Source organism: Sapajus apella, unplaced genomic scaffold, assembly GCF_009761245.1.
Source record: "Sapajus apella isolate SASKATOON/1434 unplaced genomic scaffold, GSC_monkey_1.0 scaffold2, whole genome shotgun sequence".
In the NCBI taxonomy this organism is placed as follows: Eukaryota; Metazoa; Chordata; class Mammalia; order Primates; family Cebidae; genus Sapajus; species Sapajus apella.
The window spans coordinates 31,919,551-31,946,434 of record NW_022436942.1 but is presented as its reverse complement, the minus strand read 5'-3'; the positions used below and the strand labels follow the sequence as shown (position 1 = coordinate 31,946,434).

General features: G+C 33.7%; 1 protein-coding gene across 1 annotated transcript in view; it reads right to left on the bottom strand.

Moving 5' to 3' along the window:
• The window catches only part of TRHDE (thyrotropin releasing hormone degrading enzyme), a 392,378-nt gene that overhangs the window by 19,305 nt on the left and 346,189 nt on the right, over nucleotides 1–26,884 (bottom strand). The window contains exon 15 of the mRNA XM_032295835.1: nucleotides 26,403–26,510. Coding sequence (XP_032151726.1) covers nucleotides 26,403–26,510 — 108 coding nt within the window. The remainder of the gene's footprint in view (nucleotides 1–26,402; nucleotides 26,511–26,884) is intronic.

Here is a 26,884-nt window from a genome sequence, read left to right as displayed (position 1 = left end):
TTCTCATTTATGATTTGAACATGACCAATAATTACAAACTTTTCTCTGGATAGCAAAAGCAAACAATGCCTTCTAAAGATTTAGGACGCTGATGATTAAAATACTGCTAGGATTAAAGAAATATTTGGAAAACAGGAAGAAGTGTATGAATAACTACCAGTAAGAGGATCTGAATCTCATTTTGTTAAGCAGCTAAGAAGGACTACAATCAGGATATTGTGACACTATATCAGATGTGTAGAATTCTAAGAAAATATCATGCAAAATTCATGGTTTCCAGAAAAGGCTAAACTTATTCTGTCTTTTTCAACAAATAAAGTATTTGAAGAAAAATTACTTTAATTTTGTTAACTGAAGCCCTTTTTCTTTGTGGCATTAGAAAGCATTTTGTTTGATTTGTTTTCAATGAAACAAAAGGAACGCAGACATAGAATAACCCATTAAAGAGCTTCACATCTTTCTCTTGTTTTCCATCTCAGCCCCGGAGCCCCTGTAGAAAGTACCAACAAAAGCCTTCTCATTTATTGGTGACATGTTCTCTCTGCTCTGTTTATAACCAGCTTGACACAGGGGATACCTGAAATCACTAAGGAAGGCATTAGCACCACATTTTGGAGGACATGCTCAATTCTGGTTAAGATTACAGAGATGCCTCCATCTTTAATAACTTAAATCAACAGCTATAAAAGAGAGCGGGCCTTTTCCTCCATACATGATAGGCTACAGCACACAACACTGCATTATTGCCCCACTTTTGCCAAAAGAGTGAATAAAAACTTGCAAGAAAAAAACAATAAAATATCTACTGAAATCACTAACTCATCAATCAATGTACAATTCCTTAATATTAAGCATATCATAGTAACAATTTATTTTCTAAGATATATTTAATAAGCTATTAATATACTAGAGAGAATATAGGGATAGAGCCCTTTAAGTCAGGTTTTTTTTATAGCCTATAGAACCAATCCCCAATATCGATGTTCCAGAAGAAAAGTCATGTATAAATATAGAACAAAAATGTATAAATATAGAACAACTATGTTTCCTGGAAGGCACTTGAGTGCCACATACTATACTGGTGCCATATGCTAAAAGTCTCCAGTACCTGGCAATCATCATTCCACTCTTTAATTCATGAACTTCACTATTTATATATCTCATATAAATGGAATCGTATCTGTCTTTCTGTGACTGGCTCTTTCACTGAGCATAATGTCTTCCAGGTTCATTGATATTGTCAATATTGAAAAATGTCCTTCTTCTTAAAGGCTGAATAGTATTTCATTGTATGTGTATACTACATTTTCTTTGTCCATCAATCTATTGATGAACATTTAGGTTGTTTCCACATCATGGCTAATGTGAATAATGCTGCAACAAACTGGGAATGCTGATATGCTTTTGATATCTTGATTTCAATTCTTTTAGATAAATATCCATAAATGGGATGCTGGATCATATTGTAGTTCTATTTTTAGTTTTTTAAGAAAGTTCCATGCTGTTTACCATAGCAGCTGCACAGTAGCATGGAAGGGTATTGATTTCTCCTTGGCAACCTTGACAACATCCTTGACAACACTTGCTGTGTTTGGATTTTTGATAATAGCTATCCTGAATTTCACTGTGGTTTGATTTTCATTTTCCTGGTAATTAGTGACTTTTTTTCATATACCTGTTGGCCAAATCTATGTCATCTGGGGAGAAAAGTCTTTTCAAATCCTTATCCATTTTGTAACTGGATTAATATTGTTTTGCTATTGAGTTGAAGAAATCTCTTACATAATTTGGAGATAAATCATTTTTCAAATATATGGTTTGCAAATATTTTCTCCAATTCTGTAGGTTGACTTTTTACTCTTGTTGAGTGTTCACTTTGCTGTGCAGAAGCTTTTCAGTTTGATGCAATCCCACAATTTATTTTTATGTTACCTACACTTTTGAAGTCATATCCATGAAATCATTGCCAAGGCCAATGTCATTTTCTTTCAAAAATGTTTTATAGATCTTAGTACACAAACTTTTCACTTCCTTAGTTTAGTTTATTTCTAAGTATTTTATTCTTTGGAAAGTTTATTTTTATATTATGTTATTTTTTTCATAGAGATGGAGTCTTTTTATGTTTTCCAGGTTGGTCTCAAACTCCTAGCCTCAAGTGATCCTCCCACTTTGGCCTCTTGAAGTGTTGAAATTACAGGCATGCATCACCATTCCCAGACTATTTTATTCTTTTTGGTGCTGTTGTAAATGGGATTGCTTTCCTGAGTTACTTTTCAGAGAGTTTATTGTTAGTGTACAGAAACACCGCTGATTTTTCTGTGTTGATTTTATATCCTGCAAATATACTGAATTTGTTTATCAGTTCTAACAGTTTTTTTGTGGAGACTTTAGGGATTTCAACACATAGGATCAATTCATGTGCGAACAGGGACAATTTTACTTCTCCCTTTTCAATTGGAATGTCTTTTATTTCTGTTTCTTCTCTATTTTCTCTGGTTAAGGTTTCCAGAGCTTTGTTGAATAAAGTGGTTAGAGGAGGTATCTTGATTTTGCTTTTGGCTGTAGAGGAAAAGCTTTCAACTTTTCACCATTGAGTATAATGTTAATTGCAGGCTTTTCATGTATGGTCTTAACTACACTGAGGTACTATCCTTTTATTCCTTATTTGTTGAGTTTTTTTTTTTTTTTTTATCATGAAAGGATATTAAATTTTGTCAGTGCTTTGTATTTAAGATGATCACGTGATTATCCTTTATTCTAATAATGTGGTATATAACATTAATTGATTTTTGTATGGAGAAGTATCCTTGCATCTCAGAGATAAATACCAGCTGGTCATGGTGTATTATCCTTTAATGTACTGTTAGTTTCAGGCTGCTAGTGTTCTGTTGAGGATTTCTGCATCTACTTTCATTATGGACATTTACCTGTAGTTTTCATTCCTTGTGATGTCTTTGCCTGGCTTTGGTACCAGGGTGATGCTGGTAAAATAAGTTTGGAAGTGTTCTTCTTCAATTTTTTTGAAAATTCAAAAGGATTGGAGGATTCTTTAAATGTTTGGTAGAGTTCACCTTTCAGTGAATTCATCTAGTCCCAGGTTTTTCTTTGTTAAAGGTTTTTGAGTACTAAATCAATTTCCATCTCAGTTATAGATCTGTACAGACTTGCTAATTCTTCACTGGTTAGTATACCAATAGGCTACATTTTGTAGGAGTGTGTCCATTTTTCTGTTATTTCATTTGTTGTCATATAATTGTTTATAGTAGTTTCTTTTAATTCTTTTTATGTCTGTGGCATTAGTTGTGATATCTAGTCCTTAATTTCTCTTTTTATTTATTTGAGTCTTCTGTCTTTTTTATTAACTAGCCTAGTTTAAGATTTATCAATTTTGTCTGATTTTTTCTATTGTTTTTCTGTTTTCTGTTTTATTTCTATTCTTTGTTATTTTCTCCCTTTTGCTAACTATGTGGATAATTTGTTCTTTTTCTATCTCCTTGAGATGTAAAGGTAGGTTCAGGTTATTATATATATATGTATTTATTACAATAAACTTCCCTTTTAATACTGCTTTTACTGTATCCCATAAGTTTCAGTACGAGGTATCATTCATTTTTTTTTTGTCTTGATGTACTCTTTACTTTCTTTTTGGATTTCTTCTTGACTCAATTATTGTTTAAGAGTGTATTGCTTAATACACCTATTTGTAAATTTTCCCATTTTCTTTTTGCTATTGATTTCTAGTTTCACTTCGTTTAGTAAAAGTATGTGGTATAATTACAATCTTCTTAAATTTGTTAAGACTTGTTTTATGACCTAACGTGATCTAACTTGGAGTAAGTTCTATGTGTGCTTAAGAAGAATGTATATTCTGTTGTCATAGGATAGGATATTCTGTGCATGTCTGTTAAGTCTATTTGGTTTATAGTGTTGTAAGTCCTGTCTTATTGATCTTCTGTCTGGATGCTTTATTTATTATTAAAAGTTGAACACTGGCATCTCCACTATTTTTATTGCTTTTTATTTCTCCCTTCAGTTCTGTCAATATTGGCTTTATATAGTTAGGTGCTCTGATGTTGAATGTATGTATGTTTATAATTTGTTATATCTTTACAGTGGTTTGACATTTTTATTATAACATAGTTCTTCTAATGGTTTTTGACTTACAGTCTGTTTTGTCTGCTATAGCTGCTCTTTTTTGGTTTTCCATTTGCACAGAATGTATTTTTCCATCCCTTTACTCTCAGCCTATACGTGTCCTTAAAACTAAAAAGAGACTTTTATAGACACTATACAGTTAGGTCTTGTTTTGTTAATACATTCAGCCACTGTTTTTTGATTGGGAAGTTTAATCCATTTATATCTAAAGTAATATTGATAGGGAAGAATTTGTTTTTGCCATTTTAACAAAATTGTTTTCTGTTGGTCTTGTAGGTTTTTTCCTGTCTTTTCCTCTCTTACTGTCTTCCTTTTTTTAATTTTTATGTTGATATGCTGTTATTTGTCTTTCCTTCTCTCTTTTATAACTTCTATGGCTTTATTAGTGTGCTTACCTTGATGTACACATATATTATAACAGCCTATTTTCAGCTGATAACAACTTAAGCTTAAATACACACAAAAACTCCACAATTTGACTTTTGCTCTCAGATTTTGTTATTGTTTTCACAATTTTTATTATTCATATTGAGTACCTTGTAATATATTTCTAGTTATATTCATTTGTAATACTTTTGTCATTTAAACTGTATATTAAAATTAAAAGTTATTTACCCACCACCATTATAGTAATAAAGTATTTGTATTTATCTATATGTTTCATATTTTCTTGTGCCATTTTGTTGCTGTTTAGCATCCTTTCGTTTCAACCTGAAAATTTTCCTTTAGCATTACTTTCAAGGCAAGTCTGCCGATGACGACCTCACTCAGCTTTTGTTTGCCTAGGAAAGTCATTATTTCTCTTACGTTTTTAAATGACATTATTGCTTGTATAGTATTCTGGGTTAGCAGTTTTCTTTTTCCTTTCAGCATTTTGAATATATCAGTCCACTTTCTTCTAGCTTGCAAGATTTCTGCTGAAAAATATTTTGATAGTTCTATAAGGGTTCCTTAGCATGTGCCAACTCATTTTTGCTGCTTTCAAAATTATCTTTTTTACTTTTGCCAGTTTGATTATAATGTGTCTTGATGTACATTTCCTTAAGGTCACTTTATTGGTGTGCTTGGGCTTTTTGCTTCTGAATGTCCATTTCCTTCTCTAGATTTGTGACGTTTTCAGCCATTTTATCTTTGAAAAAGCTGTCTAGTCCTTTCACTTTATCTTCTGCTTCTTGGACTTCCATGATGTGTATATTGGTCCACTTCCTGGTGTACCAAAACTCCCTTAAGCTATATTCGCTTCTTTTCATTATTTTGCATTGTTTCTTTTCTAAGTAAATCTTTAAATACTTGTCTTTAAAGTCACTGATTGATCCATCTTTAGGTATCTGATCTGCTGTTTAACCCTTCTGTTAATAGGAAATTTTTCAGTTAGTGTGTTCTTCAGCTTCATTATCTGTTTCATACTTTTAAATGTTTTCTATCTTCTTGTTTAAATTATTTTAAATGCATTGTACTCTTGACTTCAGTGACCGTCTTTATGACAATTATTTTGAATTATCTGTCTGATAAATCATATGCTTCATTATGGTCAATTTTTGAAGATTTATCTTGCTCTTTTCTTTGGGACATCATTCCTAGTTTCTTATTTTTTCTTGACTATTGGTTAATATGTGCACATTAATCAATTACTTCTCCAAATTCACAAACTGGCCTTGTACAGAAGAAGATACACACCTGATAGCCTGGCTAGAGATTCTGGGAACCTCTACTAACTGTCTTTATTCCCAGGGAGAAGCACGCAGCTGTGGTTTTTATCTGCTTGCTCTGTGCTGAGCTGGGGAAAAGCTGCAGTGTTTTAACAGTCCAGGCCACTGTTCTGATCTCCCCTAAGTGGCTAGCTTGCACCAGACCCATCAGAATGCCAAGACTGAGAAGTCAGATGTTAATTCTTTGAGGTGCCTCAGAGAAGTCTGAGCACTGGATGCACAGATCAACTCTTTCCCTCCCCAGTGGGAAGCCAAGAGCTGGGATTTTCCCTCTATTTGATCTGTGATGGCAGTAGAGAAGATTTATGACATTTACCAGCCCAAACTCCTATCTCGGTCCTCCTCCAGGTGGCTAGACTATGTCAGTTCTGTCACAGCTCCATGCCTAGTAAAGCAAATGCTCATTCTTTGTGCAGTACCAAAAACATTAAAGCACTGGAGGCATAGATCAAATTTTTTCCTCTCTAAGAGGCTATCAATAATTGGAATTTTTGTTTAATCCTATCACTCTGTGCTGGAAGAAATTATGGCATCTCTAACTCAAGCCACCATCTCCACTTTCCTCAGATGGCTAGACTGTACTAAACTTTTCACAGTTCCAAAGTAAGCAAGACAGGAGCCAGTTTTTAGGCGATACGATTGCAAATAGTAAGATACTGGATGCCTGAACCTACCTCTTTTCTCCCCTAGGAGAAGCTGGGAGGAGGAATTCTCTTCCTGACCATTTGACTATGTGCCAGGGAGTAGAGATTCTGAAAAGTGTGTGTCCTAAATCTCTCCACTACCTTTGATGAGTGATCTTGCACTCACTATTGATGTAGGAACATTTCAATTAGTTTCTGGATTTCTCACAAAGGGAATTTGCCCGTAAATTGTTGCTGAATCATTGTGTTTGCAGGGAAAGAAGAATTCAGTGCTTCCTGCTATATCATCTTGCTGACATTGCTCCAAAAATTGTATACCCATCACGAGGGTATGATTGCCATGCTCTGGGCCTAACCAGTGAACTGCAGAGTAATACCAATGCATCCAACATATAATCTTCTGAGAGTTGAACTGGACACAGATGTTACCTGTAATTATTTTTAGTTACTTTTTAAAAATCCATGGTTTAATCAGTCATCTTTGATAAACGTTTGATGTTGGAAAGACTGAATTTCCAACAATAAGTATTCATTCTGTTCAGCAGCACTGAAGTGATACTTGTTAAAACACAGCCTCTGGGTGAGTTAAAAGGACATAAAGTAGCAGTATATTTAAGGAGCTGCTGTATGGCAAGCTGGTCATATACAGAGCAAGAAGAAGAGAGTCTGAAAGGACACCCAGCAATAAAATGTTGGATGAAATGACAGACAGACCTTCCAGAAGGAATCTAATACAAATGGATAAAATAACAGACAGACCACCCTGAAGGAATCTAACGCAAATACTGGGCAAAGGAGGTCTTTGAAGGCAAAGCTGCCTAGAATAAAGGCAGGTTCTATATTTGTATCTGTAGCTTCAAATGAAGGGAAAGGCTGCATACTTTGGAGGTGCTTTGCAAAACACTGCTGGTCAAGTTTCAGTCTTCTTAACGATTTTCCGTCACATAGCGGATATATCAAATTTGATGAAATTCTATTACTATGAAAACAAAATACACATGTTTACATATATAACTTAAAGCATGTTGATGGTCCCTTGAAAAATAGTCCTCAGTCTCAGTTACAAATCCCCAAATATCAGGGAAGATATGGCTCTATTAGCAGATGCTAGGAAATACAATTGCATAGGTTTCTATGGCTCCTTAGGAGAAAATAAATAGCACATCTTCTCACTCCATCAACTCCTCATGTTTTTATCCATGTAGCAGATGAAGAATCAATATAAAGTTCACAAGATCATTTTTACTCATGCCTATAAATGAAACAAGATTGGTAAGCACCAGATATGCCAAGGGCCTTCAGTTCCCAATGACTTCCACTGTTAATGAACCCCCCTTTTGTTGCTAAATTTGTAAAGATGTTCTAATAAAATGTCAGCAAAATGATTGCTCTGGGGACAGTTTAAGATCTCTTTGTATAAACCAAAGTCATTAGGAACAAATGAAAATGCTCATTTGTTTGTAAAGCATGAGCTAAAAAAAACCCCACAGAACCCACAGTTATGAGTGGTACAAATGAGTCCTGTGAGGCTCCTGATATCAGGATTACAAGGAGAAGGCCCCTCCTAGTGAACATGGAAATTGTTTATAAGAATGTGAATATTCCCACAGTCATTTCTCTTTAATTGCTGCCTGAGCATTAAATTCTTTAATAGAATTGTATTATCTGGGAAGGAAAGCTGTGTTTGTTTTTCTCTAGGTACCGTATACATGATAAACATGAACAGTGAGTTAGCCTCTCCTACCTACATCATACAAGATGAATGGGGTAATGCTTAGCCAAAATAAAATACCTTTATCTTTTTTAGGATACTGACATTACAGAAATTATTACCTAATTAGTGTAACTTGTATGATAGTTTATTCCACTCTCATTTTAAATAGGATTGTGACAGAGTTCATTTGTAGGATAACACTTTTGAAAGCACAGACATTTAGTATATCATTGTGAAATAATTTATTTTCATATTTTAGTGATATATGTAACTTTTTTATCTTACTCAAAGCAAATGCTTTGGAGTAAAAGTTAAAAAATTAAGTAAGTGGAAAAATAAAGACATGCATCTTTCAGGAAAAATGTTTTACTGAGTTAAATAATAATGACGGCTGCCTTAGTCTGAACTGCTGTAACAAAGTGCCATATACTGGAAGGGTTATAAACAATTGAAATTTATTTCTCACAGTGCTGGAGGCTGTGAGTCTGAGATTAGGGTAAGAGCATGGTCAGGTTCTGGCAAGGGCCTCCTGCCAGGTTGTAGTCTGCTGACTTCTTAAACTCTTATGTGGTAGAAACAGGGCTAAAAGGCAATCTGGGATTTTTTTCATGAGGTATTTAATTGCATTTGTGAGGGCTTCACCATCACAAATGGTGATATAGCTCCCAAAGACCATACCTTCTAATACTATCACATTGGGGATTAGGATTTCAACATACAAATTTGGGAGAAAAATATGTTGTTCATTCATAACAACAATAGAATGAAACTAAATCATAGTAAATTGTTTTTTTGTTGTTATTGTTGCTGTTTTGTTTTGAGATGGAATCTTGCTCTGTTGTCCAGTGTAGAGTGCAGTGGTGCAATCTTGGCTCATTGCAACCTCCACCTCCTAGGTTCAACAAATTCTCCTGCTTCAGCCTCCCATGTAGCTGAGATTACAGGAGCCCATGACCGTGCCTGGCTAAGTTTTGTATTTTTAGTAGGTAGGGGGTTTCACCATCTTGGCCAGGCTGGACTCGAACCCCTGACCTCGTGATTCATCTGCCTCAGCCTTCCAAAGGGCTGGGATTACAGGTGTGAGCCACTGTACCTGTTATGGTATTTTAGTTATTAAATGAAAAACAGTGAAATGAATTGACATGATAAATAATTGAGACAATTTCCAAAGATTTTGCTGTGAATGTTTTCATTGCTATATGATAAAAAATCTGAACTCAACTAAAATATCAACAATAAGGCACTGGTTTAAGTTAACATACAAATAGCAACTGAGAATGATATCATAGATTAATATTTAGTCATATAATAAAATATACTAAAGCTAAAGCATAATGCATATGTTAATGAATAATATGTGTAATACCATTGTGTAAGTTTACAAAAATTACATAATGTGTATGTTCTTAGGAAAAATAAACTGAAAGGACAAACAAGTATATTAACGTTTGCCTCAGGGTTTGGTCATTATAAGTAACTGCTCTTTCTTTTTTTGAACTCATACATTTTGTGTTTAATTATTTAATAACTTTTATAATTACTTTGGAAATAAATAAATGTATAAGTACATTTGTAAAAATAAATTGTTACTTACTGTTAGAATAAAATACATTCAATATACAAAAATGCAATTGAATAATATGTAGAGATAAATTTAAAATATCCTAGAGAGGAAAATTATACTTGCCAAAGGAAAAATATATTTAAAATTCAAATTTAGATAATTATGCCATGAGTCTATTTCTAAGCAAGTTTTTGGCAGGCCTAATTTAACCAGTGACTGCCTCTAGGTCCAGGTGAGTCAAGGTCATTGCCTTGGCCTTCATTTTTTAGCCTAATTGGACAGGGCTAAACACATGGGTTCTAAAGTCCTTTCTTGCTCTGTGAGTACAAGAGTCTTTCATTAGTGATTGTGTTAACACTTAAATGTGGATTTAATTATTTTCAAAGACAATGAAAAACATTTCTCAAATCTAGCCTCTCTAAGAACACCTCATTCTTTCAGTGGCACTACACGTGCCATTGATATAGAGTGAGGCCTAACACTTGATTAATTTATAATTAATTCATTGATTTGAAAGATTATTTGCCTACCCTAACTGAAAATTAAAAGCTTTGGTGAAGGCTTCCTTGCCAATATTCCAAATCTTGTTCTGCCTTACAAATGCTTGTCCTCTTTGAGGACAGACAATCTATGACTTTGAAATAGCAAACTGAAAAATAGCCTGCATTTACAGAGGCTGACTTTGTTCATAGTGTCCTCTGTTCTCATTTCTCTCTATCCTCATTCTTTAGCTTCTTGTCTGCTGTTAATAAAGCCACCATGAATATAACTTAAAGGTGTTTAGAAGGAATGAGCAACTTTTTGTACCTATGTGTCAGTTTCCCCTTCTGGAAAATGGGGATAATAATTACTTACGGGGCTGTTACAATGATTAAATGAGATGTCTGTCCAGTGCTTAGCACAGTGCCTGGTGTATATAAAGGTTTTGGCAGGGGCTTTATCTCCACAATGCGCACTGCCCAGTGCTGGGAAAATAGCAAATTGTTCTCAATATTTGATAACAACTCTCCTCCTCATTATTTATATTATTATTATTATTAAAATGAAGTAACAACCATCTTTCCCAAATGAGTAATGGAATTTTTAAAAAGCAGCAGTAAAAATTTAAAGAATCTCACTGAGTGAATGAGTAATTTATCGAAAAACATGACTGATAATATGTCTTGAGTTTAAAGCATTATAATAAAATACACTTTTATAATCCCACCTAACTTTACTAGTATACCTGTCACTCAAATATAGTACCACTAAATTCATAAAAACCCTGGCAACCAGGAAGAATGTGGTTTCTAGAAATCTCTACAATGCCCCTAGCAAAGAGAGGACAGAATCCCAAGTGAAACACAGAGCAATGCTGAATGGAAAGGTCACTAGGTAGCAATGCTATTTGCTAGGCACCTTTCATGCCACAGCTAGGGTGGTTCTGTTTCCAGGAAGTTCTCTCACTTGTGCCCAAACAGCATTTACATTCCCCTTGAACCTTAAGCATAACAAAAAGAAATAGGAAAATCTCAAAACAAAGGAAAAGGCAGTTCAAAAACAGTCTGCAACAGCCCTGTGGAATTCAAAAGAATAGCCCTGGAGAAACATAGTGGAGAACAGAACAAATGTATTGAAAATTATCTCAATATGTCCTAAAATGATGTTCAATACTTCTTAATATTTTAATTTTGCCTGTTTGCAAAGAGACATATGCAGCTCTTTCTATATGAAAAGAAAAAGACTTACTGGTGGGGGACAAGGGATCTTAACTCTTAACAGCCTGAATCTATCAAAAGATTACGTTTTAAAGTAACTGCACTCTTTCAAGTGGCTTTTAAAATTAAAGTAAATGTACTTTGAAAGGGACATTCACTTTATCTAAGTTTAAGTAATATATATGAAATTACTTTTTAAAGATTTAAGTTCTATATATAAAATTGCTATTATTTCTAGCAGCAATACAATTGGATAGTCAGGAAGAGAGATGATGAAGGTTAAATACCTGGGCCATAAGACCACTTTATAAAATATAATTACCAAAGCACAAAAACATAAGAAACCGAGTGGCCCAGATAACATTAAAAAGAAGAGGTCAGAAAGGAGACATCAAAGGAAAAGTAAAAAGACAGAACACAAGTGAAAAATGCACAGAGGACAAAAAATTCAGTGTGAATGACAAAGGCAAGAATGACAAAGACGTACAAACAGGTAAAGGAAAAAGAGCAAATAATTAGAGGAAAATTTGTGATTTGTCTAGTTTTTTCCTTTGGCCCAATTTCAAACATCTCATACTGAAAAGCCTAAAAGCTGGATATTTAACATTTCACAACTTAGAACCCTTATAATTTTCTTGCAATATATCCAGAATCAATTATAACTATAAGGGTTAAAAAATGCTTTATAACCAAAGTAGAAAAATTAAGATATCTATGATGACTCAGTCTAAAACAGTGAACAGCAGGCTGCTAATATATATAGCTCTAAGAGCATAACATAATTTAATACTAAAGAGTTATACAATTGTAGCAGAAGTTGTGAAACGGCTGATAAATTGCCCTGTTTATAGACGCCTGGGTTAAAGATGAGATAAACTGTATCCAGATAATCACCTTCCTGTAATCCAAGGCTATTCAACTCTCTGCTCCATCCTGACTGAATATTTAAGCTGCTTCTTCACTCAGCTCTGGTCAAGGCACTGTAAATCTAAGCACATGCTATCATATAAAGCCTAACTCTAAAAACAAAAATTAATGGCGTTGTCTGAGTGACAATAATTATAAATTAGCACTTTAGCTTAACTATTAAGATGAAAGATAAGTTATAAGAATGTATAAGAACTATAACATTAGTTACCATAGCAAATACACAAGCACTGTCTTCATTCAAATCATGACCCAAGTCTGAGTGTCTATGAAAGCTCCACTGGATTATATTAGGCTTCGCCTCAACAAATAACATTTGTTGCTCAGGAAAGATTTATAGCAATTGGCATCACCTTTTCTATTCTTCATATAAATGTTGAAAAATTAAACAGATTTATCTTATCAATCAATGTACTATTTCCAAAACTGTGAGGAATCAGTGCAAATGTGGCTTACCTTACTCTCTAATGAACTATCAAGGTCACTGAGATTAACAAGGCTGATTCTTCAGACTGGCAAGAATTGATCATTGCAATTTTGTTAAGTTTTTGGCATAACCATAAAACTGTCTTGTGTAGGAGAACAATAATTCATTTTTCTCAATTGAAAGTTTCCCAACCAGAAATGGATTTTATTTTGGCCAAAACAAATTTTGCTATTTGTGTGTGTGTTTATGTGTATTGATCAAAATACACTTCTCTTAGACTTTTAATTGATAGTTTTATTTAATTCATTATATTAAAAAATGTACTTTTTAAAAATAGAGAAAGTTTCTTATTCACATCCAATCTGAGAGGTTCTATGACTTTACTGAAAAGTACTTTGGCCTTTCTGTTATCTTTTTATGTGAAAAGCAGTGAAATGCATGATGAATGTCATACATATATGTGTCTTTTAAGGAATACTGATATAATTAAATTTGACAAAAGTTACTCACTTAAAATAGTTAAGAATCTAGTCCTACTTTATGAAGTAACAAAAAATTATTGAAAACAAGACAAAATAACCTGGGTTCGGACAAAAAGGAGCATGGCATAAGTGGATGAAAAAGTTACAAATTAGGCAAAAGGCACATTTTGCATTGTTAGATGATATACCTGAGAAATATATTTTAGGAGAGTTGACATGGTTTATTATTTTGTGGAAAAATTGAAATATTTAAAATGTATACATGCAAATATATGTGTAATTCATTATGGCATTACATATGTCTGAAGAGAATGAGGAAACTGTACGTGTTGAATGCCTGCTCTGTATATTTCAGGATAAAATAAGGTTTATTTATATGTGAAAATTAAATACGTCATTTTATTTTTTCTATTTGATTTCATAATTATGAACAGAATCACAAGTCATTAGAAAGAAAAAATGAAGAAACTCTAATACTTAAACGTAAAGAGATCCTGAAAAATGAGCATGGGTGGGTTTGCATGAATTTTAGAGAAATCTCCATATATTATTCTATTTTATGCCATGAATTACTCCCATGATTTTTTCCCTATATAGTTAAAAATAATACTATAATGGCGGATGATTATAATGTTATCTTACTTTTGTGAGCAACAAGAAGTAACTGCTTCCTCCTTTTCTTAAAGAAAATCCTAAGTAAAAATAGGATGAAGTTCATTAAAGTGAAAAATTTCATTTGCAATATCTCCCTGATATTCCATCAAACAAAGGAAAACAATCCAAAATACTGATTATAAATCAGGACTTGAATATAAGGCAGAGACTGAGGGTGTGTGCGTTAGTTTTCTAGGGCTGCCAAAACAAATTACCAAAAACTTGGTGGCCTGAAATCACAGAAACGTATTCTATCACTGGTGTGAGATCAGAAGTTCAAAACCATGGTGATTTTCTCCTGTAGACTGTAAGGGAAAATATACACCATGCCTCGCTCCAGTTTCTGGTGGCCCCGGCAGTGCTTGGTGCTCCCTGGTTTGTAGATGCACTACTGCAATCTCTACCTCTGTCTTTACATGACTTACCCCTCCATCTCTCTGTGACTACTTTTCCCCATAAGGACACTCATCACCAGATTTCAAGATTTCTCTAAATTCAGGAGGATCTCATATTGATATCTATTACTTTTTACATCTGCAACAATCCTACTTCTAAATAAAATTACATTTAAACGTAGGGATTAGGATTTGGAGGCATCTTTCAGAGGCCACTATTCAATCCATAGATGTATGTGGATGTCCTTTTAATTTTGCTGTTATTGCCAAAAATTTCTGAACCATAAAAGTTCTAATTCCTACTTTTCAAATACTTTTATACATATATATATATTCATTATATATATAACGAAACATTGATGCTTCCATATTTTATCATAATTATCACAATGTTAAATAAATGTTATCACAGTATCATTAGAAGGAAGACTAACATTAGTGAATTATTTTTATTTTTATTTTGAATTAAAGTAAATTATATGTATATGCCTAATCATTAAGGGAAAAAATAAACAAAAAGGAAATATTAGTGTTGTTAAAGGGCTCCCCTTAGTGATAATAGCAATGCTTACATTACATTAGTAAAATGTGAAGTAAATCTCATCTTTGTAGTGGTTGACAGTGATTGCAATGAATTTTATACTCAATGTCTCTCAATCTGTCAGTATAATATACTCACTGTATCTTAGCACAAATGTTTTGGAAGCTGCAAATATTTTTGTTGGCTATTCAGCCAACAAAATTCCAGTTTAGTAAATAATAATGCTTATTATTGTAAGTTTAATCAGCATTGTTCTCAGTTGCCCACGTGAATCTATATTCAATTGGCACTTGTACTGTGATAAACAGTTGGGCTGTTAAAATAGAGCTATTCTACAACTAATCAATAGGCATATCTTTTGATAAAAGACACAAAACTGTCTGACATCAGTATAATTTTAGGCAAACAATACAAACACAATAAGAACATTACTATTGGCAGTAATGGGGGAGATCCAATTATACTGCAAAGAAAAAAATTAAATCATCACCTTCAAAAAAGCATACTTCTATAAAAATTAAGATACTTTGAAAAAATAACTATTGACTGTGTGGCTGTATGCATGGCTAGTAACAAAATTTTTCTGAAGAGTAAAATGTCAGGAAGAAGACCAAAGTGCTGGGTAAAGGAATACAAGTGTATGATTATTTCTGCATTTTAAATTAGAATATAAAATCGTAAATGCATTTAGATTAGAAACTAAATGTGACTATAAGAAAATGAATAGAAATGTGCACTCACTGGAGTTATATTAGCTGTAGAAGCAATTAAAGTCCCTGCTATATAAAAACTAAATTAAAAATACAACCAAATTAGTCCCTCAAGTAGGTCATTCAGTCAAACATTTATCTCATGACAGGTTGAATTGAGTTGGCATGTATTAAATTCTCTACATAGCAAGGAATAGTGGTATTTTCAGTGTGATTTCAGGAAAGCTTCGGGAAAAGAAGGATAAAAAGTTCTTGTCTATATTCAGGTATAGCCACTATTTAAGTAATTGTAATATATGAAGACCTGTAATTTTACAAATGATAAGCCAAGTAGCAATTCCTGTCTATGAAAAGGATTTTCATATTGACAAAAGAATTCACAATAGGATAAATTCAGATAGCAAGTACACTCGCTACATTTCACATATTTTTTTTCTACTATATAGCTTTTCCAAAACACTTGTTTGGTAACACACTCTAATGTTAGAATAGAGATCCTCTAAAGCTTTAATGAAGGAGCATAATCAACTTTCTGAGATTTTTGCTCCTCTCAGCAAATAAAAACAAAACAAAGTGATTAAATTAGAAATTATCTTACCAAATTTTTAAAGGATGTGCAGATTCTGCCCAAGCAGCTCAACTTTTTGAAAGTACCAAGAGTCTAATCTTGGGAAAGGATGTTGTGAAGGAAGATCATTTTTGCACACTGTTGTTTCCACTTAACACCCCCTTTCCTGCTAAGTCTAAAGAATGTGAATCTCTTCTATAGACCCCAGTTTAGTTGCCATTCTGCAGGGAACCCGACTTCACTGACAAGCCAAATTGCCCTTCTCTTGTAAACCTTCCATCTGGCTTCTCATCACAGTTAAAATACTACATTATTTGCATGACATCTGATTAGTGTTGTGCTACCCCATTAGATTGTAAGACAGGAACCATGTTCTTTTGTTCATCATTGCATCCCTAGTGCCTTTTAACATGATGGCTGGACCATGACGGAGACTCGGTATGTTTTATATCTGAATCAAGTACTGTAAGGGTTTGAATTAATACTGGTTAACTTAAAATAAATTAGTTAAATTAACTTAAACAAGTTAACTTATAACTATGGAAGAAATATGCAATAAATTCTTATTTTAGAAAAGTTAAAAGTCAATTTGATCCGAGCACTTTGAGAGACCAAGGTAGGAGTATTGCTTGAGGCCAGGAGTTTAGGACCAGCCCAGCCAACAGAGTGAGACCCTGTCTCTAAAAAAAAAAAAAAAAAAATTAGTGAGGTGTGGTGGTGTGGGGCTGCAGGCATAGATACATAAGAGGCTGAGGTGGGAGTGTTGCTTGAGCATAGGCATTTGAGGGTGAAGGAAGATATGACAGTGCCACTGCACTTTATTTTGGATAATAGAACTTGTCCTTGTTTCTAAAAGAAGGAAGTCAAGTTGACTATTAACCAGACATGCCATTGCCCATATGTAGACTGGTGAATCTGGCCCTACAACATTGCAACTGTCCACAATAAGGGATGCAGCATATTAAATATTTTGTTTTTCAACCTTAAAGAACTATGAAGGAATCAATTGAAAATGAGGTGTCAATAGTGATGATGATTTTGATGATAATTGTGAATGCCAGAGGTGCCTATACCATTTTCTTCTTTAAAGACTCTTATGACCAATCTCTAAGTTTCTGTGCCAGGACTATGCAGGCAACAATTCACAATGAACTGAATAGCCATAACTACTGATACATAAAATTCCTATGACAGAAAGGTGAGGGAAGGAAGATGACCAGCTTAAAGTTATTTTTCTAAGCATGTGATGCAAGTGAGAACAATAAAAACTGCCCTCAAGTTTTGCATTGGTGGAAAACTAGCTAAAAGTACTTTTAAAATCTACACTACAAATGTTCATGTAGGCTTTTTATGGTTTTGTTCCCCTCACCCTCAATGAGCCTGTCATGAAGAATACATAGGGTAGAATTTGCACAGGATAAAATAAAGAATGGTGTATGATGCTGTCTATCAGCAGTGTCCCGTACTGTGCAAAATACAGGATGGTTAACCAGCCAAACAAGATTACAGCGTGAGATGCTGTATTACTTCCCAGGCAAGAAAAATATGTCTGACTAAAAATACTGCTCAGTTTTCAGCTACTTAACATAATCCACTGGGAATATATCTACTTTTTATGGCATGCTTTCTAAACTCTTACAAATTAAAAATTAAATAATATTTAATATTCTGATGAAAAAAAGCAGTTTCTATGCTGAGGGTCAGTAGGAGTTAAGAAGAGATACATAACTTGATTTGTAAAATCAGCATTAGCTAGCTATTAATAGTAAGAAAGTAATGAAAACTACTTTGAAACTAAGATATGAATTATCTACTATGTAATATAAAACAGAATGCAAGTAGTTGTATATTTTAAAGGAAAATGAGTAAAAATAAACTTAATACTTGTGTAAGGTTCTTAGGGACATCTGTAAGAATCAATTCCAGGAATAAATCCTTATAAAGTATATCATTATTAATATATCTATATAGATATGCATCTATTTCTTTAAACAGAGAGTAAAAGTCTTTGGATTTTTAGTGGAAAAAATTAAGAATAAATGACAAAAAGGTTTATAAAACTTGATAAAAGAAATAAAGCCACTTTAGAATACCCTGTAAATGTTAAGGTCAAGAGCCACAGCTCATGTCTGGATTATACCCAGCTATTAATAATGCGAGTTCTCAATTCGTTTTTTTTTTTTTTTTTTGGAGACAGAGTCTTGCTCTGTCACCAGGTGCCAGGCTGGAGTGCACTGGCACAATCTCAGCTCACTGCAACCGCTGCCTCCTGGGTTCAAGCAATTCTCCTGCCTCAGCCTCCCAAGTAGCTGGGACTACAGGCGCGCGCCACCATGCCCAGCTAATTTTTGTATTTTTAGTAGAGACGGGGTTTCACCATGTTGGCCAGGATGGTCTCAATCTCTTGACCTCGTGATCCACCCACCTCGGCCTCCCAAAGTACTGGGATTACAGGCGTGAGCCACCGTGCCCAACCAATTTCTCAGTTCTTACTGATGAACTCCTCTTTATGAATATTCTCTGCCTGGAAAATCTCACCAAGTAATCATCCTTTCACTGTTTACCAGCACACTAGTGCAGTGGTCTTCAAAATGAGGTGTTCAAACCTCTGGGGATAAAGGAACACTTTCCAAGGAGTACATCAAAATATGGATAGTATCATGAGTATCAAGTTACAAATTCTAAACTTTCATATGGATACTTTTAATAAAATCCTTTCTGTTTTCTTCCACTTTCCAGGAGAAAAGCATATTTTTCACTTATCTTGCCTTTTCCAGGGGCCCATTGTGCTGCAGTAGCAAAGAGAAAATTCTAAATATTAGTATTGATATTTAGGAAATTTGTTTTGAATTTTTTAACTCTTTTCTTCTATAAAATTTGAAGAAAGGCCTAATCAAATTGTCAGGTGATAACTAAAAGTTTTTGGTAATAGATTACTCTGTGATATTTAGCACAAAACTTGGGAAGATTGTAAAGAACTGTGTCAAATTACTATAACAAAACACTTTTTGTTCCCACCTACTTATTTTTATACATAAGATTTCTCACAATTTTCACATGAAAATAGGGATGGAACTGATGGTGAAACTTTTCTCGTTCTGAAATAAGTAATATTTTTCCTTGAATATGTAAATTCATTGGAAAATGGCCCATCTTAATTTTTGCTTCGATATTTAACAATTTTTATGTTTGGAAATTATTTATCAAATTAACAATTTTGATGGTTACTCAAATCAGAAAACAAACTTAACACAAGGTTTTAGTATGACATGAAAAAATAACATAGATATGTGTGTTTGGACTTTCTTTATGCAGAGAGGTATCATAGAATGATACATAAAAGATTTTTAGGCAGTAATATGTTGGAATATAAGTTAGGGGAAGAGAGATAAATGATATCAAGTCTATGACTATTAAATTAAATACTTCATCACATTTAAAAATGACTAATGGTCATTTTAAAGTAAAAAATAGCTATGACTAATGGTCATTATTTTAAAGTGAAAAAAAGAGCTATGCTTTTAGATTATACTGGATACATTTAGAGAGATTGAAAATATTTTGTTTGAAAATGTCTACAACAATCTGTTAGAAGTTAAATCCTTGCAATTATCTAAATGTATGATGGAGAATTTTAGATGTAAACTTAAACATATTATTTTAGGAGATACATGTACATAAAAGTTTGAGAGCTACTGAATTATTCTAGTAAATTGTCCTTAATGCATTTTTTAATCTTACCCAATAATGCAGCCCTTAACTCCTGTCACTCTTTCTTCCTCAATAATGCTCAAATAGCATCAATCCTTTCCACTTGCATTAGCCACTCCTGTGGCTGGACATTTTTCCTCACCTCCTTGCACTGATCAAGTCCTCATGTGAGAGTCTCTCAGAACGCCCCCAGTCTTTCATTTGTTGCACTATTCTTGAGTTGCATTTTTACCTTTGTGTGACTATTTTGAACAACTCTTATTTCCCTCTTACCTCCTTACCACTCCACCTCACTTTGGTGTGTGTAAAGGCAGAAACCATGCGTTTTTAATTCCTGGCACATAACAGGGGCTAGCATTAGTTGACTGAATGAATGAAATATTCTAAATGTCTAACAGTGCCCAACACACGGGAGTTACTCAATGTGTATTTATTGAGTGAATGCATAAATGAACATATACCATTCAACAAAATAATATAAAGAGAAACAAAATTAGTCCTCTTGTGGGAAAATTGTATGATGTATGGATTTATGTTCATACACAGTGAGTGTGAAATTTTGGACTTTTAGAGCTGATACAAGCACTGGAAATTTAGGGGCAATCTCCTTACTTCAGAAATACAGTTGAGATTTTGAGAAATTAACTAAAGCCACAACTGTTTAATGACAAAAGACAAGCTAATTCCTGAGCTCAGCTCATTGGAGGGGTGGGCAGCCCTGTTGTTTTTGCTATTGCATACAAACTTCTTGCTATGTTCACTGGTCTACAAAATGTCTATGCTGGTTACAGCACTCGAGTGGCAGGTCTGGCTTTAGCCTATGAAAATTTAGAGTGGAACAATTTATAATAAGAAAAATAGTGGAAAAAATAAAGAACTGAGTAAATAGCACAACACCAACTTGGAATCATAAACAATAAGTTAGGATCTATGTTTTGGGGAAAGAAAACACGAGGTTTCTGGATGAGATATACACAGACCATAGTGGAAAGAGCCTTTTGTCCCTCCACCTTTGTGTTCTCACATAAGAAAAGCAAACATTGATAGATAAGGATCAGACACAAAGAAACACAGCTATGTGGAGCACTCTACACTGTGAGATAAAGTGAGCTCTGGCTGACAAAGGGACATTTGCCATGAATAGCAACTGATTAAAAAGAGAAAGGATGAAACAGCTATATTTGCCAGGTGGCCAAGAAAGGCATTATTCCTTCAAGTAGGGGAAAAGGCTCATATGTTCTCCTGCTCCTAATTAAGAATCTCTATGGTAGCATTTTGTTTTATATTTTATGTTACAGGTCACATCCTTGTAAGCCTCAAAACTTACAGGTTAGATTTAGCATTGAAGGCATTCAATAAGTGTCACTATCTCCACAGTTCCCACTTAAAATTCACACCACCCACTACCCAAAGATAATGAAAACAAGTAGAGGGTAGCTCTGAATAAAACTAGTGTTTTGTAATTTCCTACAAAGGTTAAGTATAATATAGGCATTATTTTACGTAACTCTCATGACCTGTGTGGTTGGTAATATGATTGCTATTTTGCAGATGAGGAAACTAAAAGACTTTCCCAAGGTTATTTAGGGAAACAACTTCAATTTGATCACAAGTGTCTTTAACTCTAAAAATAGTTACCTTTCCCTACACCAGCGATTCCCAAAGTGTAATGCCTATACCAACAGCCTCAGCATTACCTGAGAACTTGTTATAAATACAAAACCTTGGGCCTCATCCTACCTACTCAATCAGAAACTCTGAGGGCAACAAACTGTTTTAATTCTATTTGATGTGTCAGGTGCATGTTCAGGTTCGAAAACCACTGGCTTCTTCATGTAGCACCATGAAGCGCATGGGCATGAAACTGTTGCTTACTCAATGAATTGAGCACTTGAGGTCTGTTGGGCAATTTTTATTTATTTTACCATTTTTTGAACAATTGTATTTTACTGATATGTAGTAATTTGATATACCACAGAACCACATGCAACAGCGTTAGGGGGCAGGCACCCTATTGATATATAATCTTGGCAAGTTGCATAACCTTTGTAAGTTTATAATTTGTTTATGATAAAAAAATTAAAATGGTGAGATAATACATAAAAAGCACTTAGCCAGCACCTGTAATGTAATAAATGCTCAATACAGTTAATAAAGACAATATAGCTTTATGATCATCATTAAAGACAATATTAGTAATGTTATAATTAATTGAATAGGCAGTGAAGCTCATGTATTATGTATGTTGCAAAGTAGAGATGTGCCTCTACTTAGAATTTTTGTTATAGAAATGTCTTAAATTTTTCAGTTTCAAAATAAATTCCCAATTCATTTCAATTCAATAAACATTTACTATATAACAAGGTGCTGTGTTGTTTCAGGGTATTCTTTTAAGCATAGCGAGGATACCAGTTCAATTTATTTTAAAGAATGGACATCATTATCTATTGCGTAATGCTTTAGATGAAATCCTTTAAAATTTTACTTTGCATTGGTTTACAGCACTAAATTGTGCCCTTTAACAGTATTTAATATATTACTATGGATACATATTTAACTTCCAGTTAAATTTATTACTTAGAGAAAACCGTGTAATGCCATATTTGATCTCTGTATAGTTAACTGTACAACATTGTGTTTTAACAAAGAGATTTTCAAATAACAGTTCATCTGCAGTAATGCTATGCATTCTCTTTTTTACTCAGTGAGACTTAGGCCTGTTATTGTTTATTTGCACCAACCAGTAAAAGAAACCAATTTCCATTCCCTTTATAATGTTTTTTATACAGAGAAAAAGGCCATTATCTTTCCTGTGTCTTTTTTTTTTTTTTTTTTTTAGTGAGATTTTCAAGTTTCACAAGCTTCTCTCATAGCTCATGTTTTCAAGATCTTTTTATCATTTGTATTGCATCTCCACCAAATGCTTGGCAATTTGTCTCTTTTTTGAAATGTGTTTTTTTGGTTGTTGAACTTAGTCTCCAAAATGCAGCCTAACAAGACCTGAATGTAGTCAATCCATTTTTATGCAACACATCACCATTACAATTCAACACACTGTAGCATTTGAATATTTTAACAGGTATTAGAATGTCTACTCATTCAATTTATTATCCTCTGTAACTCTTGAATTTGTCTTTCTGCTGCTATCATCTCTAGATATTCATTGCATATTTTGATCTCATTATCCCTCCCTGCAGCACCTTTCACATTCATTTTATTTTCGTGATTCTGATGTCACTCATTTTACCCATATCCCCGATGTTTCAAGATTATGCTGCTTAGTAGTACAACACCCCACATTTGCAATCCCTGTTACTTCTATGACTCACTGTTTGTAGACATATTAAATATATATTTCCCAAGGTATTTTATAAGTCTACTACTACATTACCTCTAGTATTCTTTTCCTAGATGACTTTTGTAAATCACTCCATTTAAGGCTCCCATTAAACAAACGAACAAAAAAAGCAAACAAACAAGGGTTACTGGTCTATTGCTATAGGGCCATTTTTTTAAAAAAATGTTCTTTTCTTTATTGACTCAGTTTAAGGAACTTAAACAAGCACCAACTACAGAATTGCATTATTGTTTAATTATCAAGCTGTCATAAAAAAAAATACAGATTATACCTCTGGTCTTTCACACCCAGGTAGTAGCTTAGTGGATATCATGTCTCCTCGCTGCAGGAGGTGACTTGTGTTTGCTGAGGCATGTCATATAGTTGGTTAAGCAAATCTTAGTAAACACAGACTTAGTTTCACTTAACATATTTACTTTCCCAGTTACAAAAGAAAGCAGAGCAGAGAATATAATATAAAGTTAATGAAGGAAATGACAAAAGAACTTTAAGTTATTTGGCCCAAATTTTATTATTTTGCCACCTAAGTGGCAAAGCTACCAAAACCAAAATGCGCTGATGAATTGTTCAAGTTTACAAGTCAAACATTACTGCATTTATGAAATTAAACAGCAACCTATGTAGCTTTCTTCTGTCTGGAATTGCCATCTACCCACCTTGCATATTCATAGATACCTACCCCTGCCTTCAGTCCTGCCCTATCCACTTAAGGCCTACTTATCCTGCCTGAATCAGAATGAGATCCCTCCAAGGTTGTAATGTTTCCTTTCTTTGTGTTCACACTCTATCTTGTACTTAGTTCTTATTTCAGAATAAAACTGCTTAAGAAACTATCTTCTATGAATCTTAAGATCAGCCTCTTTGATTTCCAGCTACCAGATGGTACTGAGAATTGTTCAAAAAGCATTCTTAAATAAATGAACTGTTTTTAAAATAGCATTTTTCTCGACAGCTATATTTCTAAAATTTAGACAGTGATATTAGGCTTGAATGCTTTCTAGAAAAATTATGGTGATACAATGATGTGAGTCCAATTTTAATAACATGGTAGGAAAACATGTTTATATGAGTAGACCCATTAAAGTGTTTAAAACAATAATCAGTCTGAAAAAGGGCGTGTGTTTATAGCAAAGTAAAACAACAAGTAAAACACACAAAAACAAAAGGGAAGAAAGAAGAGATTAATTTCTCAATAAATTTTATCTTTTTTATTTGTATATATGATATGAATTTTAATAAAATTTTAGCTGTTTTTATTTTGGATAAGTTTTTACTTCCATGGTCTGATTATATGTGATAGAATTGAAGGAGGTGATAAAAATAGAAAAAAAGACCTAGAACCAACCCAAATGTCCATCATCGATAGACTGGATAAAGAAAATGTGGCACATATACACCATGGAATACTACACAGCCAAAAAATGATGAGTTCGTTGTCCTTCAAAGGGACATGGATGAATCTGGAAAACGTCATTCTCAGCAAATTGACACAAGAACAGAAAACCAAACACTGTATGTTATCACTCATAGGCAGGTGTTGAACAATTAGAACATGTGGACACAGGGAGGGAGCATCACACACTTCAGGCAGTAGTGCGGGACTAGGGGAGGGACAGTGGGGGTGGGGCAGGTGGGGAGGGTGGGGAGGGATAATGAGGGGAGAAATACCAGATATAGGTGATGGGGGGATGAAGGCAGCAAACCACCTTGCCATGTATATACCTAAGCAACAATCCTGCATGATCTGCACATGTACCCCAGAACCTAAATTACAATTAAAAAAAAAAGCTTTCAGTTCTGTCTGAAAAAACAAAAACATACAAACAAAAATTTTATAACATTTTCAGATCTAATAAAGCAGTTTTCAGAAGACTTGGCAAAAAATCTTGAAAATTTAAAAAGTGAGTACACTTTGGCTCTAGAGAAGACAGATGAAATATTGGATCACTGTCTTCAAACATATGATAGATCAATTGGCAGATGATACTGTTAACATATTTTTCTTTGTGGCTGAATATAAGACCAGAAACAATTAACTTAGGGAACAAGCAGGAAATTCTACAGGAAGGTGAGGTATTATGATGACTTACTAAATAATGTAGTGAAAGATTTCTACAGAGACCTTTTGAACAGAATAGTTACTCTTTGATCTAGTCAGCTAGATATTAAATTTAAACCTAAATAGCTCTTAACAAGACAAATACCAATTTGTTCCATAAGTAGGTTATACTGACTGTGGTTCTCTTAGTTTATCAGAGCAAGTGTCTTTCTCTGTTGCCTGTGAGTCATCCCTCACACACATAGAAGGAACAAGCCCACTGTTGCACATAAAATAGCATCATCTGTACAAATCAACCCCTAGCTTCTCTTCCTTCCAAGGAGGGAAGACTACTTATGGGACCAAAACCGGAGAGGAATGGATATCAGTTGTCCAAAATGTAAAAAGAAATGGTACATTAATACCCTTGAAAATATAAAAACACCTTAAGAAGGATTATAGTACTACAGGCATAAGACCAATATATTTGATTATTTTTATGTTTAGTATTCTTTTCATTAATAAGTGACATTTAGCACAATACTTCTTCCTCAAAAGTAATTTAATTAAACAGCTTTAACCTCATATTATATATTAAAATACTATATTGCAAAATTCTAAGATAAGATACAAGTTTAAGGTCATTGTCAAGGGTCACTGAAAAAGTAAAGATCTTTTTTTCATAACCTTTTACTTTTTGTTTTTAATATTAACATTTGTTATGCTACTTTGTTTATAACATATGCTGGTAATTGTTTTATGAATAAATACCACAACCTTTATAAAGAACCTGAAAGAGTCTGGACTGAATTTCATTATTTTGTTCTTATGGGATAGCAGAGCTTTCAAAACTTGAAATAAGGTGACAACTTATATATATTTAAAAATAAAGACCTAAATTAGGAAAGTTAGCATAAACTCAATGAAACATTTCAAAGATACCTGTATTGTGACTTTCATACTTGGAAGCTGTGAACTTGATACAAAATGTTGTGTGCTCTTGTTTTTCCTTGTCTTGTTTTTCTCCAGTTGATAAATGAAATGCATCCATTGTGAATTTGAAAGCACTATTAAAAACACCAGAAATACAGGATATGGCTCAATTTACCTGTTCCTGTTGCTGGAAATCCAATCTGAAATAAGCGTTGATGCCTGTTGATGACAGTGCTTGTTGCCAAAACTGCAGGCTAGCATTATAACTTCTCTACGTAGCTCTCTAGGTATCATCAAAAGAGAAACAAATTAAAAAGCAAGTTGGGGAAATATATTCCCTAAATAGTAGATAAGTAAATTATTAACATAAAAATGGTTTTTAGATCTAGAAATCCTATGCTGCTGAGTAAAAGACCCTTAGACAGAGTGGAAGTTAAACATACTAAAAGTTTAACAATACTCCAGTGAGGGGCATGGCTTCCAATCTCAGTATCATCAATAAAGGTAGATCTTAAATTAAAACACAGCAAGGAAATGTCTTTGTTTTCAGGATCAGGCAATGGAAACTGTTCTACCCAGCAGCAGTCCTCTCGGGAAAGTGAAATGTAAGATGAAGAATGAAAGGAAGATCGTCTCATGCTGCTAAAGTCACAATGG